Below are 15363 nucleotides of genomic sequence, written 5' to 3' on the forward strand. Positions count from 1 at the left end.
AGGAAACTGGAGCACCCGGAGGAAACCCACGCAGACATGGGGAGAACGTACAGACTTCGCACAGACAGTGACCCCAAGCCAGGAATTGAACCCGGGTCCGTGGCACTGTGAGGCAGCAGTGCCAACCACTGTGCCACCATGCCACCCCTAGACATCCTTACCAAGCGTGACTCTATTAACAAAACACATGCCATTCTTAATGACAGATCCAAGTTCATATCCATTGGAGCTGCACCTGAACGTAACCAAACAGACCTGCTCAAAAGCTACTCTCGAGTAAGGGCAACGAGTCGCCACATGATATATATGACAGGGTTCCTCCTCACAGCTCACTGCCACCATGACACGGTGGCACGGTGGTTAGCACTGCTGCCTCACAGCGCCATGGACCCCGGTTCGATTCCGGCCCCAGGTCATTGTCTGTGTGGAGTTTGCACGTTCTCCCCGTGTCTGTGTGGGTTTTCTCCGGGTGCTCCGGTTTCCTCCCACAGTCCAAAGATGTGCGGGTTAGGTGGATTGGCCGTGCTGAATTGCCCCTTAGTATCAGGGTGATTAACAGGGTAAATATGTGGGGTTATGGGGATAGGACCTGGGTGGGATGGTGGTCGGTGCAGACTTGATGGGCTGAATGGCCTCCTTCTACACTATGATTCTATGACCATATATGTGTGGGTTGCCCAAGACACACACAAGTGATGCCCATTCCTGTCTCTGCTTATCTATGTCCTGCTCTGCACAGTATGAATTGGGTGAATTGTTACAATCAATTTTGACCAAGTTTTCCACATACACGCTGTAGGATTCCTTCACATTTTGCATGAAGGAATCATGCATGTCCTGTATGGTCCATCCAGGACAATGGCTCCCCCCTTCAGTGGTTTGAACATTAATAACGTGGGAGCATGTGGAGAGGGGTTTACAATTTGTTGAGTACCTTTCAACTTGGAGCCAGGCGGATGCAGTGTTCTGCATTCGATTGTGTGAGTCTGGTAACTGGTCGATGCTCACTGTGCTTGATTGGTTGAGTCTGGCCGAATACTCAGAGCTTAAGTAAATAGAAGCTACTAGAAGTCGAGCTGTCAGCCTGAGCTCAGACATTTTATGGGTGCAGAGATTCTTTAAGACTTGTAAATAAACCTGTTGCCCCACTTAGAGACCAGTGTCATCTCAGCGTAGCTCTGAGATTCATAAAATAAACAACAAACTGGCAAAACACAACGGCGGACTCTGACAACAATCAGATGCAGTTCTAAAATTGTCCAGCCGTAGCTTTGATCAAGACCGGTTCCTTTTTTCTAACCTTTCCCGCCGCCTTCGCATCTTTGCTTGTTTCTTTGAGCCAGACATTTAGATTCGTTCGGTCTCAATTTTAATCTTGAAATCCACAACCTGAAACACTTTGCCCGGGGAGGGTGGGCCATTTTTCCTGACACCCTGACCCCGGACAGTAGCGATCTCCTCCCTCAACACAGCACGGAACACAGTGGGAAAACGGCCAATTTCAAACTCTGCTGCCAACAGGGAGAGCGAGTACCCACTTTAAGAAGTCTCACCAGCAACTTTCTGCTGCTGCCATGGGAGTTATTATCTGGGTGCTTGACACAAATGACATTCCATAGAATCCTTATGGTGTAGAAGGAGGCCATCCGGCCCATCGAGTCAGCACCGACTGTTTGAGAGAGTAGCATACCCAGGCCCACACACCCCACCCTATCCCATAGCCAATCCACCTAACCTACACATCTTTGGATACGAAGGGGCAATTTGGCATAGCCAATCCACCTAACCTGCACATCTTTGGACAGCAGGGGGCAATTTAGCAAGGCCAATCCCCCTAACCTGCACACCTTTGGTGTGTGGAGGGTTGCACCCACTGTGTTTAAACCAGGGCACCATGAAATTCCAAGGGGGTCTTCGTTGGGGATTTAAGATCGTAGATAGTTAAGAAATGGATTTTGCATGATGTGGATCTGGGAGGGGGTCGATTGGTGAGAATGTTCTATTGGAAGAGGTTGTGATCTGTATGACGGGGTTCCATTGGTGAGACTGTCTTCTGTAAGAGAAGGTATCTCAATGATAACACTCACTTTGTAATTATTTTCCATGACTCCACCTTGTACCCTTATTCACTCAGCGAAAAGAAAAGCGTTACCATCCCTAAAGGTTGTCTAGTGTAATTCTTGGTGTTCTTTTTATCAGGAGTGCTCCAACAGAGCGAACAATGGAAGATTCACCCTAAGGGACCTCTTGATGGTGCCCATGCAAAGAGTCCTCAAGTATCACCTTCTGCTTCAGGTAGGCAATTGCAAAGAGTTTAAAGAATGTTTATTTATTAGTGTCACAAGTAGGCTTACATTAACACTGTAATGAAGTTACTGTGAAAATCCCCGAATCGCCACACTCCGGCGCCTGTTCGGGTACACTGAGGGAGAATTTAGCATGGCCCATGCACTTAACCAGCACATCTTCGGACACTTGGGGGCAATTTAGCATGGCCAGTCCCTCTAACCTATACATCTTTGGACACGAAGGGGCAATTTAGCATGGCCAATCCACCTAACCTGCACATCTTTGGACACGAAGGGGCAATTTAGCATGGCCAATCCACCTAACCTGCACATCTTTGGACACTAAGAGGCAATTTAGCATGACCAATCCCCCTAATCTACAAATCTTTGGACACTAAGGGGCAATTTATCATGGCCAACCCACCTAACCTGCACATCTTTGGACACTAAGGGGCAATTTAGCATGGCCAATCCACCTAACCTGCACATCTTTGGACACTAAGAGGCAATTTAGCATGACCAATCCCCCTAATCTACAAATCTTTGGACACTAAGGGGCAATTTATCATGGCCAATTCACCTAACCTGCACATCTTTGGACACTAAGGGGCAATTTAGCATCGCCAATCCACCTAACCTGCACATCTTTGGACACTAAGGGGCAATTTAGCATGGCCAATTCACCCAAACGGCACAACCTTTGGAATGTGGGAGGAAACTGGAGCACCCAGAGGAAACCCACGCAGACACGGGGAGAACGTGCAGACTCCACACAGTCACTGGAGGCCGGAATTGAACCTGGATCCCTGGCGCCGTGAAGTAGCAGTGCTAACCACTGTGCCTCCCTCATTTTGGAACTGGAATGAAATCATCTTGGACCCCCAAGATGAGTCAATATTTTCAGGGAGAGGAACATTTTTAAAAAATATGACTGGTGATGTGGGCATCACTGGCAATTTATTGTCCAGCCCTAGTAGCCCTTAAGAAGGCTGCAGTGAGCCGCCTTCTTGAACCGCTGTGGTGTAGGTACATCCACCGTGCTGTAAGGGAGGGGGTTCCAGGAATTTGACCTGACAATGATGGAAAAACAGCAAAGATATGTCCAAATTGGACTGGCGAGTTCGATTTAAAGGAGACACGTTCATGTCCACATGTTCATAGAATCCCTACAGTGCAGAAGGAGGCCATTCGGACCATCGAGTCTGCACCGACCACAATCCCACCCCCAGACCCTTTCTCCATAATCCCATGCACTTACCCTAGCTAGTCCCCCTGATGCTAAGGGGCAATTTAGCATGGTCAATCCACCTAACCTGCACATCTTTGGACTGTGGGAGGAAACTGGAGCACCCGGAGGAAGCCCACGCAGACACGGGGAGAATGTGGAGACTCCACACAGACAGTGACCTGAGCTGGGATTCGAACCCGGGTCCCTGGTGCTGTGAGGCAGCAGTGCTAACCCACTGTGCCACCGTGCCGCCCCGTACTCGGTCATACTCTCATGTCTCACTGATGTGTTGTTGCAGGAATTAGTTAAACACACCACTGATGATAAAGAAAAGGACAACTTGCGATCAGCCTTGGATTCCATGAGGGTGAGTAGAAGTTGCTTTCCAACCTTATATCTTTATATGTGTCGAGAATTAATTATTGAGAATTAATGATGTATTTACCTTCACTCATTCCCTCTCATTTAGGATTTGGCCCAGTCTGTAAATGAAGTGAAAAGGGACAGTGAAACTCTCAAACAAATCACAAGCTTTCAGTTATCAATAGAGAACTTGGTAAGTCCAGAGTCAATAAAAGTGTCCTAATAGTGTTCATCCACTTGTATAGCATCTGTTTTGCTTTGGTTTGAATTATTATTGTCACATGTATTAGCATACGCATTGGAAAGTATTGTTCCTTGCGCGCTATGCAGACAAAGCATACCGTTCATAGAGAAGGAAAGGAGAGGTTGCAGAATGTAGTGTTACAGTCATAGCTAGGGTGTAGAGAAAGATCAACTTAATGCAAGGTAGGTCCATTCAAAGGTCGGACAGCAGCAGGGAAGAAGCTGTTCTTGAGTCGGTTGGTACGTGACCTCAGACTTTTGTATCATTTTCCCGATGGAAGAAGGTGGGAGAGAGAATGTCCGGGGTGCGTGGGGTCCTTAATTATGCCGGCTGCTTTTTCAAGGCAGCGGGAAGTGTAGACAGAGTCAATGGATGGGAGGCTGGTTTGAGTGATGGATTGGGCTACATTCATTACCTTTTATGGTTTCTTGCGGTCTTGGGCAGAGTAGGAGCCATTCCAAGCTGTGATACAACCAGAAAGAATGCTTTCTGTGGTGCATCTGTAAAAGTTGGTGAGAGTCGTAGCGGACATGCCAAATTTCCTTAGTCTTCTGAGAAAGTAGAGGCGTTGGTGGGCTATCTTTACTCTAGTGTCGGCATGATATGGAGAAGGTTAGTAGATGCTTTCACCAATCTCACACACACACTTCCAGCAAAGACACCTGTCTCGAAGGATGTGGCAAAGCAGGTTACATGAGACACATTCCTATAGAGCTGGATCAACACCGGGATAGAAGGATATCAGCGTAATCAACCTGTGCTATTAAACCCATTTAAAGCAGGAGGTAGTGGAACAAATTGGATAGCTCTTTCAAAGAGCTAGCAGAGCATGGTAGGCCGAATGGCCTCTTTCTGTGCTTGATAATTCTATATGGCTTCTCTGATGCGGGTTAGGTGGATTGGCCATGCTAAATTGCTCCTTAGTGTCAGGGGGACTAGCTGGGGTGGATGCATGGGGTTATGGGGATAGGGCTTGGGTGGGATTGTGGTCGGTGCAGACTCAATGGGCCGAATGACCTCCTTCTGCACTGTAAGGATTTTATGATAATCTACATAGAACATAGAACAGTAGAGCACAGAACAGGCCCTTCGGCCCACGATGTTGTGCCGAGCTTTATCTGAAACCAAGATCAAGCTATCCCACTCCCTATCATCCTGGTGTGCTCCATGTGCCTATCCAATAACCGCTTAAATGTTCCTAAAGTGTCTGACTCCACTATCACTGCAGGCAGTCCATTCCACACCCCAACCACTCTCTGAGTAAAGGACCTACCTCGGACATCCTTCCTATATCTCCCACCATGAACCCTATAGTTATGCCCCCTTGTAATAGCTCCATCCACCCGAGGGAATAGTCTTTGAACGTTCACTTTATCTATCCCCTTCATCATGAATGGATAAAGAGAAACGGTGACCAATGTCAATATTGTCCAGCATTTGATATCATCAATCTCTCACTGGAGGCTCGGGAAGTCCGCCATGCAATTGGGATCATCCATCTTTATCTCGAGGAACAGTCTATCATGCACCAGCCTCTGCAAGGGCAGTAGGTCAGAGTGTACCTCGACAAAGCAGCCAGCATAATTAAGGACCCCACGCACGCCGGACATTCTCTCTTCCATCTTCATCCGTCGGGAAAAAGATACAAAAGTCTGAGGTCACGTACCAACCGACCCAAGAACAGCTTCTTCCCTGCTGCTGTCAGACTTTTGAATGGACCTACCTCGCATTAAGTTGATCTTTCTCTACACCCTAGCTATGACTGTAACACTACATTTTGCACTCTCTCCTTTCCTTCTCTATGAACGGTATGCTTTGTCTGTATAGCGCGCAAGAAACAATACATGAGACACATTCCTATAGAGCTGGATCAACACCGGGATAGAAGGATATCAGAGTAATCAACCTGTGCTATTAAACCGATTAAAGCAGGAGGTAGTGGAACAAATTGGATAGCTCTTTCAAAGAGCGAGCAGAGCATGGTAGAGCACTGTATCCTAATACATGTGACAATAATAAATCAAATCAAAAAGGGATGTCCTCACTTGAGAAATTGCATTTTGCCTAAAGGAGACATTAGTCTCTCATCCAGTACTGACCACTCTGTTAATTCCCAGAACCAGTCGTTGGCTAGTTACGGGCGACCCAAGATAGATGGAGAGCTACGCTTAACCACCGTCGACAAACGCTCCAAACAGGATAGGTAAGTGGATGTCCAGATGTAACCATAGAATGGGGATGTCCTTTTCTGCAGATAGTAACTGTAGAATGTTCCAGGTTATGGGCGGCACGGCGGCACAATGGTTAGCACTGCTGCCTCACAGCGCCAGGGACCCGGGTTCGATTCCCGGCTTGGGTCACTGACTGTGTGGAATTTGCACGTTCTCGCCCTATCTACGTGGGTTTCCTCCGGGTGCTCTGGTGGATGTACCCACGCCACATGGACTGCAGCGGCTCAAAAAGGCAGCTCACCACCCCACCTTCTCAAGGGGCAGCTGGAATACTGTGTGCAGTATTGGTCCCCTTATTTGCGGAAGGATATATTGGCCTTGGAGGGAGTGCAGAGAAGGTTCACCAGGTTGATTCCAGAGATGAGAGGTGTTGATTATGAGGAGAGACTGAGCAGATTGGGTTTGTACTCGTTGGAATTTAGAAGGCTGAGGGGGGATCTTATAGAGACTTATAAGATAATGAAGGGGCTGGATAGGGTAGAGGTGGAGAGATTCTTTCCACTTAGAAAGGAAACTAGAACTAGAGGGCACAGCCTCAAAATAAAGGGGGGTCAGTTTAGGACAGAGTTGAGGAGGAACTTCTTCTCTCAGAGGGTGGTGAATCTCTGGAATTCTCCGCCCACTGAAGTGGTGGAGGCTACCTCGTTGAATATGTTTAAATCACGGATAGATGGATTCCTGATCGGTAGGAGAATTAGGGGTTATGGGGATCAGGCGGGTAAGTGGAACTGATCCACTTCAGATCAGCCATGATCTTATTGAATGGCGGGGCAGGCTCGAGGGGCTAGATGGCCTACTCCTGCTCCTATTTCTTATGTTCTTATGTTCAATTAGGGATGGACAATAAATGCTGGTCTCGCCAGCAAGGCCCACATCATATGAATGAATTATTTTAAAAGCTTGTCGAGAGAGTTTGCGGATGTGAAGTAAGGACTTGTTTATGTCGTGTTGTTAGATGCTAGTGAAGTCGAGGTCTAAGTTGATATCGAATAGATAACAGCGCAGGAGTGGTAAGGGACAAAGTAGAACTGGGGAAGAAGCTTGTGCAGAGGTTTGATGTTGATTGTGTCATTGGAGAATGTGGCGATACCTGGTTTACCACCAGTCTTTAACCTGGTGTTATTAAAACTCTTACTCATGGAGACAAGGACAGATGGTCAAAGAGACACAGTTTCAGTTTTGACAAGAATAAGCTCCAGAAAACGTCAGGCAGTATGGTGGCACAGCAGTTAGACAGGGTAGATGCAGGGAGGATGTTCCCGATGGTGGGGGGAGTCCAGAGCCAGGGGTCACAGTCTGAGGATTCGGGGTAGACCATTTAGGACGGAGATGAGGAGACATTTCTTCACCCAGAGAGCGGTGAGCCTGTGGAATTCACTACCACGGGAAGTAGTTGATGCCAAAACATTGAATGTTTTCCATTTGGAATTGTGCCCCGAGAAGCTGGAGGTTTTGGGGAACAATTGCTGCTTTCGAGGTTGTGTCTGACAGAATTCTGTTGTGAGATGTGGAGCAAAGGCAGGCCAAAACATTGAATGTTTTAAAGAAGCAGTTCGATATAGGACTGGGCGGGGGAGGGGGGGTGGGGGGAGCGGGGGTGGAATCAAAGGATATGGGGGGGAAGGTGGGATCTGACTATTGAGTTGAGTGATTGTTGTAAAAACCCACCTGGTTCACTTTTGTCCTTTTGGGAAGGAAATCTGCAGTCCTTACCCGGTCTGGCCTACGTGTAAGTCCAGAGCCACAAGTAATGTTGTTAAATCTTAACTGCCCTCTGAAATGAGGATGAATGTTATTTTTAATAACATTTTTGGCAAATATTGCATTATTTTGTAAGGAAAGCTGTGTGCATGTGTGTACGTGTGTGTGTATGTATGTGCATGTGTATATCTGTATGTGTGTGCATAAATGATTTAATTAAGCTGGGGAAGGGTTAATGGAGACAACCTGCCTGGGAGAGTTGAGACATAAAAGAGGTAGAGTTGCGAAATGCATGCATTCGTAATTAAGCCATGGTAAAGTGGATTTATAAGTATATAGGTGGACTTTAGAAATTTGCATTCGGAGATAGATAGGGACTTGGCCTTTCAGTTGCTGAATTTCAAAGGGAATCAAAAGGCTTTTATGGCTTGCAAAAGTTTCACAAGTAAAACAAGGGAAGGTCGTTAAGCTTTATTCGACGCAAGAGGGGAGACTATAGGAAAAACATGAAAGATCTGTATACTTTAGAAAGGTAATGTTAAAGGGGTATGAAGGACAATGGAATTGGAGATGAAAGGGGAAAAGGATATTTGAGGAAAGATGTTGAGTTGATTGGTGTTGGCTGTGTAGGGAAAACCTTCTGGGGAATAGCTCAGTGAAGTTTGAATCAACCATCCAGTCAAACCGGAAGAGACATTGTGGTAGAGAGCAGTATTGTGCGTGAATATCCGAGAATTTCCACAGCAGAGTGGGAGCGAGTGAGAAGTTGTGTAGTGCACCTTTACTAAAGGGAGAGCGGTTTTGCCTTGGGTAATATTACATACAATCCCTACAGTGCAGAAGGAGGCCATTTGGCCCATTGAGTCTGCACCGACAACAACCCACCCGGACCCTATCCCCGAAACCCCACATATTTACCCCGCTAATCCCTCTAACGTACATCCCAGGACATGAAGGAGCAATTTAGCATGGCCAATCAACCTAACCCGCACATCTTTGGACTGTGGGAGGAAACCGGAGCACCCGGAGGAAACCCAGGCAGACACGGAGAGAACGTGCAAACTCCACACAGGCAGTCAACCAAGCCGGGAATCGAACCTGGATCACTGGAGCTGTGAGGCAGCAGTGCTAACCACTGGGCCACCGTGCCGCCCCGATATTACTGTTTTAGGAGTTAAAAATCTACGAGGAAATGTTGCCAATAAGGTATTTGCTCTTGGATTCTGACCAAGTGTGTTTTTTTTAAAATGAGAGATATCAGCTGTGTGTTAAATTCTAATAAGTGAATACAAATTGTTCATTGAGAGTTCCTTTGCCCGACAGTTACTAATGGTGCTGTACTGTTCTGTAAACAGATATGTATTCTTATTCGATAAAGCTGTTATTATCTGCAAACGCAAAGGAGAGAACTACGAGATGAGGGAAGTCATCGATTTGCAGTATTACCAGACAAAGGATGATCCCTTAGGAAGCAGAGAAACCAAAAAGGTACAAGTGGGGCGTGTAAATTCTCAGATAGCTGTGCTCTTTCCTGTTCTCTGACCTTTCACCCTTCCCACTGTGACCCTGGAGTACCACCAGTATTATACGTAGCCTCATAGAGATATACAGCACAGAAACAGACCCTTCGGTCCAATTTGTCCAAGCCAACCAGGTTTCCTGAACTAAACTAGTCCCATTTGCCTGCGTTTGGTCCTTATCCTTCTGATTTGATTTGATTATTATTGTCACATGTATTAACATACAGTGAAAAGTATTGTTACTTGCGCGCTATACAGACAGAGCATACCGTTCATAGAGAAGGAAAGGAGAGAGTGCAGAATGCAATGTCACAGTCATAGCTAGGATGTAGAGAAAGATCAACTTATTGCAGGGAAGGTCCATTCTGGGCAGCATGATGGCACAGTGGGTTAGCACTGCTGCCTCACAGCGCCAGGGACCCGGGATTCAATTCCGGCCTTGGGTCACTGTCTGTGCGGAGTCTGCACGTTCTCCCCGTGTCTGCGTGGGTTTCCTCCGAGTGCTCCGGTTTCCTCCCACAGTCCGAAAGATGTATGGGTTAGGTTGCTGCTAAATTGCCCCTTAGTGTCAGGGGGATTAGTAGGGTAAATCTGTGGGTTTACTGGAATGGGATTGTTGTCGGTGCAGACTCGATGGGCCGAATGGCCTCCTTCTGCAGTGTAGGGATTCTATGACTCTGTGAAACCTTTCCCTATCCATGTACCTGTCCAAATGTCTTTTAAATGTTGTAATCGTACCCGCCTCTACCACCTCCTCTGGCAGCTCATTCCATACACCCACCACCCTCTGTGTGAAAAAGTCACCCTTCAGGTCCCTTTTAAACCTTTCCCCTCTCACCTTTAACCTCTGCCCTCTACTTTTGGACTCCCCTACCCTGGGGAAAAGACCTTGTCTATTCACCTTATCTATGTCCCTCATGATTTTATAAACCTCTATAAGGTCACCCCTCATCCTCCCACGCTGCAGGGAAAAAAGTCCCAGCCTATCCAGCCTCTCCTTATAATTCAAACCTTCCAGTGCTGGTAACATCTCCCTGTGTCTGTGTGGGTTTCCTCTGGGTGCTCTGGTTTCCTCCCACACTCCAAAGATGTGCAAGTTAGTGGATTGGCCATGCTAAATTGCCCCTTAGTATCCAAAGATGTGTAGGTTAGGTGGATTGGCCATGCTAAATTGCCCCTTAGTATCCAAAGATGTGTAGGTTAGGAGGATTGGCCATGCTAAATTGCCCCTTAATGTCCAAAGATAGTTCGAGGGATTAGCCATGGGTCGTGTGTGGGGATACGGGATTATAGCAGGGGTAAGATAACTCTGTAAGAAGTTTAACAACACCAGGTTAAAGTCCAACAGGTTTATTTGGTAGCAAAAGCCACACAAGCTTTCGGAGCTCCAAGCCCCTTCTTCAGGTGAGTGGGAATTCTGTTCACAAACAGGGCATATAAAGACACAAACTCAATTTACATGAATAATGGTTGGAATGCGAATACTTACAACTAATCAAGTCTTTAAGAAACAAAACAACGTGAGTGGAGAGAGCATCAAGACAGGCTAAAAAGATGTGTATTGAATTGAGGTAGATAATCAGCCATGATCCCATTGAATGATGTGTTGGGCTGTAGGGCCAACTCTTGCCCATGTTCTTATTACCTGTGGCTTGCTGCAGAGTGAACAATCTGAAGAAGAAGAGGGAGTTGTCCCATCACCCTGGCCAACATTCTTCATGTGGAGATGCCGGCGTTGGACTGGGGTAAACACAGTAAGAAGTTTAACAACACCAGGTTAAAGTCCAACAGGTTTATTTGGTAGCAAAAGCCACACAAGCTTTCGAGGCTCTGAGCCCCTTCTTCAGGTGAGTGGGAATTCTGTTCACAAACAGAACTTATAAGACACAGACTCAATTTACATGAATAATGGTTGGAATGCGAATACTTACAACTAATCCAGTCTTTAAGAAACAAAACAATGGGAGTGGAGAGAGCATCAAGACAGGCTAAAAAGATGTGTATTGTCTCCAGACAAGACAGCCAGTGAAACTCTGCAGGTCCACGCAACTGTGGGAGTTACAAATAGTGTGACATAAATTCTGATTCTAGGATCGCATGATAAAGACTCAGGAGGAAAAAAGCAGAAATATTTATGTGAAATAGTGTGACATAAACCCAATATCCCGGTTGAGGCCGTCCTTGTGTGTGCGGAACCTGGCTATCAGTTTCTGCTCCGCGACTCTGCGCTGTCGTGTGTCGCGAAGGCCGCCTTGGAGAACGCTTACCCGAATATCAGAGGCCGAATGCCCGTGACCGCTGAAGTGCTCCCCAACAGGAAGAGAACAGTCTTGCCTGGTGATTGTCGAGCGGTGTTCATTCATCCGTTGTCGCAGCGTCTGCATAGTTTCCTGATACGCTGCAAGAAAGGATGTCCCGAGGCATGGTACATTGGGGAAACTATGCAGACGCTGCGACAACGGATGAATGAACACCGCTCGACAATCACCAGGCAAGACTGTTCTCTTCCTGTTGGGGAGCACTTCAGCGGTCACGGGCATTCGGCCTCTGATATTCGGGTAAGCGTTCTCCAAGGCGGCCTTCGCGACACACGACAGCGCAGAGTCGCGGAGCAGAAACTGATAGCCAGGTTCCGCACACACAAGGACGGCCTCAACCGGGATATTGGGTTTATGTCACACTATTTCACATAAATATTTCTGCTTTTTTCCTCCTGAGTCTTTATCATGCGATCCTAGAATCAGAATTTATGTCACACTATTTGTAACTCCCACAGTTGCGTGGACCTGCAGAGTTTCACTGGCTGTCTTGTCTGGAGACAATACACATCTTTTTAGCCTGTCTTGATGCTCTCTCCACTCCCATTGTTTTGTTTCTTAAAGACTGGATTAGTTGTAAGTATTCGCATTCCAACCATTATTCATGTAAATTGAGTCTGTGTCTTATAAGTTCTGTTTGTGAACAGAATTCCCACTCACCTGAAGAAGGGGCTCAGAGCCTCGAAAGCTTGTGTGGCTTTTGCTACCAAATAAACCTGTTGGACTTTAACCTGGTGTTGTTAAACTTCTTACAACATTCTTCCCTCAGCCAATGCTATCTAAACGCGAAAGTCAACTGGCCAATAATCTCACTGCTCTCTGGACAGAGGACCAGGCCAATATCACGGTTAATAGTCTGAAACAATTCAGGAGGACATGCTGACCTGATAGTGCAAGCATTGCTAATATCTAACCCTTTCCTCTCTTCGTTCCTAGTGGAGCCACATGTTTCTCCTCATTGAGGGCCATGGACAACACGGGTACGAACTCTTCTTCAAGACCAGGGAGCTGAAAAAGAAGTGGCTGGAGCAGTTTGAGATGGCTTTGTAAGTTTAACATTGAGGAGCGTGGGTTGTGAGCGAGGCCAGCTAACAAATGGCCTGCGACTGGCTTCCTCCTGCTTCCGTTTTCTATGTTTCTATAAAGTTAACATTGCCATTATGGTGGGACAGGTTTGCGGGGCCGAATAATCTTACGCAGAGGACGAAGCTGTGGATGTTTCTTCAAATCTTTTTTGTTCATTCATCCATGGGTGTCACTGGCTAGGCCACAGAGGGCCTGTAAGAGTCGACCACATTGCCATGCGTCTGAACAAAGAACGAAGAAAATTACAGCACAGGAACAGGCCCTTTGAACCTCCAAGCCTCCACCGACCATGCTGCCCGACTGAACTAAAACCCCCGACCCTTTCGGGGGCCGTATCCCTCTATTCCCATCCTATTCATGTATTTGTCAAGATACCCCTTAAAAGTCACTACCGTATCCGCTTCCATTACCTCCCCGGGCAGCGAGTTCCAGGCACCCACTACTCTTTGTGTAAAAAAACTTGCCTTGCACATCTCCTTTAAACCTTGCCCCTCGCACCTTAAACCTGTGCTCCCTAGTAATTGACTCTTTCACCCTGGGAAAAAGCTTCTGACTATCCACATTTGGAGTCACGTGTAGGCCAGAATGGGTAAGGACGGCAGATTTCCTTCCCCAAAGAACATGAGTGAACCAGATGGGTTTTTCCGACATTGGTTTCATGGTCATTAGTGGACCATTTTTTAAATTCATATTTTTATTGAGTTCAAATTTCACCATCTGCTGTGGTGGGATTCGACAGAGTATTATCTTGGATCATCTGGGTTACCAATCCAGTGACAATACCATTATGCTACCACCTCTCCTGAGGTCTTGGTCAAAGAGGTAGGCTTTAACAATCGACGTTAGGGAGGGTGGGGGAAAGAGATAGAGACTGTTATGATGACCACGGGGGCGGAGGGGGAGGGGGGGGGGGGTGGGGTCATCAATAGATCTCCCCGCTGGCCTCGTAGGATACAAGCTCCCGTATTAGGTGAGTGGAGGCTCACCCAATTGGGAAGGAGTAGAGCAGTGGGTGGGGGGAGAAGGTGGGGGGAGGTGTGCAGATTATAACCACCTGCCTCCACTCAGGCCAGCTGTGGATAGTATCTGGGCCTACCTATAATCTGTAGCTGTTGAATGGTGCTCAATTACCACTGTAAATAAAAAGGTGATTGGTGATAGAAAAAGGGCCTTGGTAAGATTATTACAGAGTCAACCAGGCCAGGGAGGAATTCCAGAGGTTAAATCACTTCACTATCAATGACCCTGCCTTTAGTTCATCTTGGCCCTAAACTCCAGAGTTCCTTCCCTCAATCTCTCTCTCTCTCTGCCTCTCTCTCTCTCTCCTACAAGGAGTACCTTGCCGACTATTATACTATTTGTAAAGAGCTAGGAAACAATTGTTTGTGATTATGTATCCCGGGGTGCCACATTTACTGTTGCAGTCATGTCCCGGGGACCAGTTTATCAGCCGTATGGAGAGCTGAGAGTGATATATTCGATGGAGCTCCAGTACTTTGAACCTCAAGTGTGATTATTTTGAACTCGAGGCCCAACGTCTATTGAATATAGGATTCCTTCAGTGCAGAAGGCGGCCACTCGGCCCATCGATTATATACTGATTCTCCAACAGAGCACCCAACCAGGCCCTAGCCCCATAACCCCATGTATTTATCCCGCTAATCTCCATAACTTCCACATCTTTGGATGCTAAGGGGCAATTTAGCATGGCTAATCCCCCTAACCTGCGCATCACTCACCTGATGAAGGGGCAGTGCTCCAAAAGCTCATGCTACCAAATAAACCGGTAGGACTTTAACCTGGTGTTGTGAGACTGCATACTGTGCCGACCCCAGTCCAACGCCGGCAACTCCACATCATGGCTACCATCTTTGGACATGAAGGGGCAATTTAGCATGGCCAATCCACCTAATCCGCACATCTTTGGACATTAAGGGGCACTTTAGCATGGCTAATCCCCCTAACCTACACATCTTTGGACATTAAGGGGCACTTTAGCATGGCTAATCCCCCTAACCTACACATCTTTGGAGTGTGGGAGGAAACTGGAGCACCCGGAGGAAACCCACGCAGACACGGGGAGAATGTGCAAACTCCACACAGACAGTCACCCAAGGCCGGAATCGAACCTGGGTCCCTGGCGCGGTGAGGCAGCAGTGCTAACCACCGTGCCACCTGTAACCTCTCTGACCAACCTTTCAGTGATCTGCCCATATTTTAATCTTATGTACCTTGATCTTTGCTTTTTAATACTCCTGTCAATTGATGTTTTGGAACATTAAAGGCAACATTTAAGTACAATTCATCATTGGTGTAGGTTAAAATTGGAAGGATTCCAGGACGCTTTTTGATTCTGCCTCCTGTTGTTGGCACAGTGGCACAGT

At 47.0% G+C, this 15363-nt stretch overlaps 1 protein-coding gene across 3 annotated transcripts in view; it reads left to right on the top strand.

Annotated features, from left to right (window-relative positions):
- vav1 (vav guanine nucleotide exchange factor 1) overlaps positions 1 to 15363 on the top strand; it is a 134931-nt gene that overhangs the window by 94438 nt on the left and 25130 nt on the right. For all 3 annotated transcript variants that reach the window (XR_013500139.1, XM_078235029.1, XM_078235030.1), the window contains exons 10-15: positions 2200 to 2295; positions 3815 to 3883; positions 3986 to 4072; positions 6241 to 6326; positions 9411 to 9543; positions 12830 to 12939. Coding sequence is in view for 2 of the 3 variants with exons in the window: in XM_078235029.1 (XP_078091155.1) it covers positions 2200 to 2295; positions 3815 to 3883; positions 3986 to 4072; positions 6241 to 6326; positions 9411 to 9543; positions 12830 to 12939 (581 nt within the window). In the remaining variant the exon portion in view is untranslated. The remainder of the gene's footprint in view (positions 1 to 2199; positions 2296 to 3814; positions 3884 to 3985; positions 4073 to 6240; positions 6327 to 9410; positions 9544 to 12829; positions 12940 to 15363) is intronic.

This window comes from Mustelus asterias, chromosome 19 (genome assembly GCF_964213995.1).
Source record: "Mustelus asterias chromosome 19, sMusAst1.hap1.1, whole genome shotgun sequence".
Classification (NCBI taxonomy): domain Eukaryota; kingdom Metazoa; phylum Chordata; class Chondrichthyes; order Carcharhiniformes; family Triakidae; genus Mustelus; species Mustelus asterias.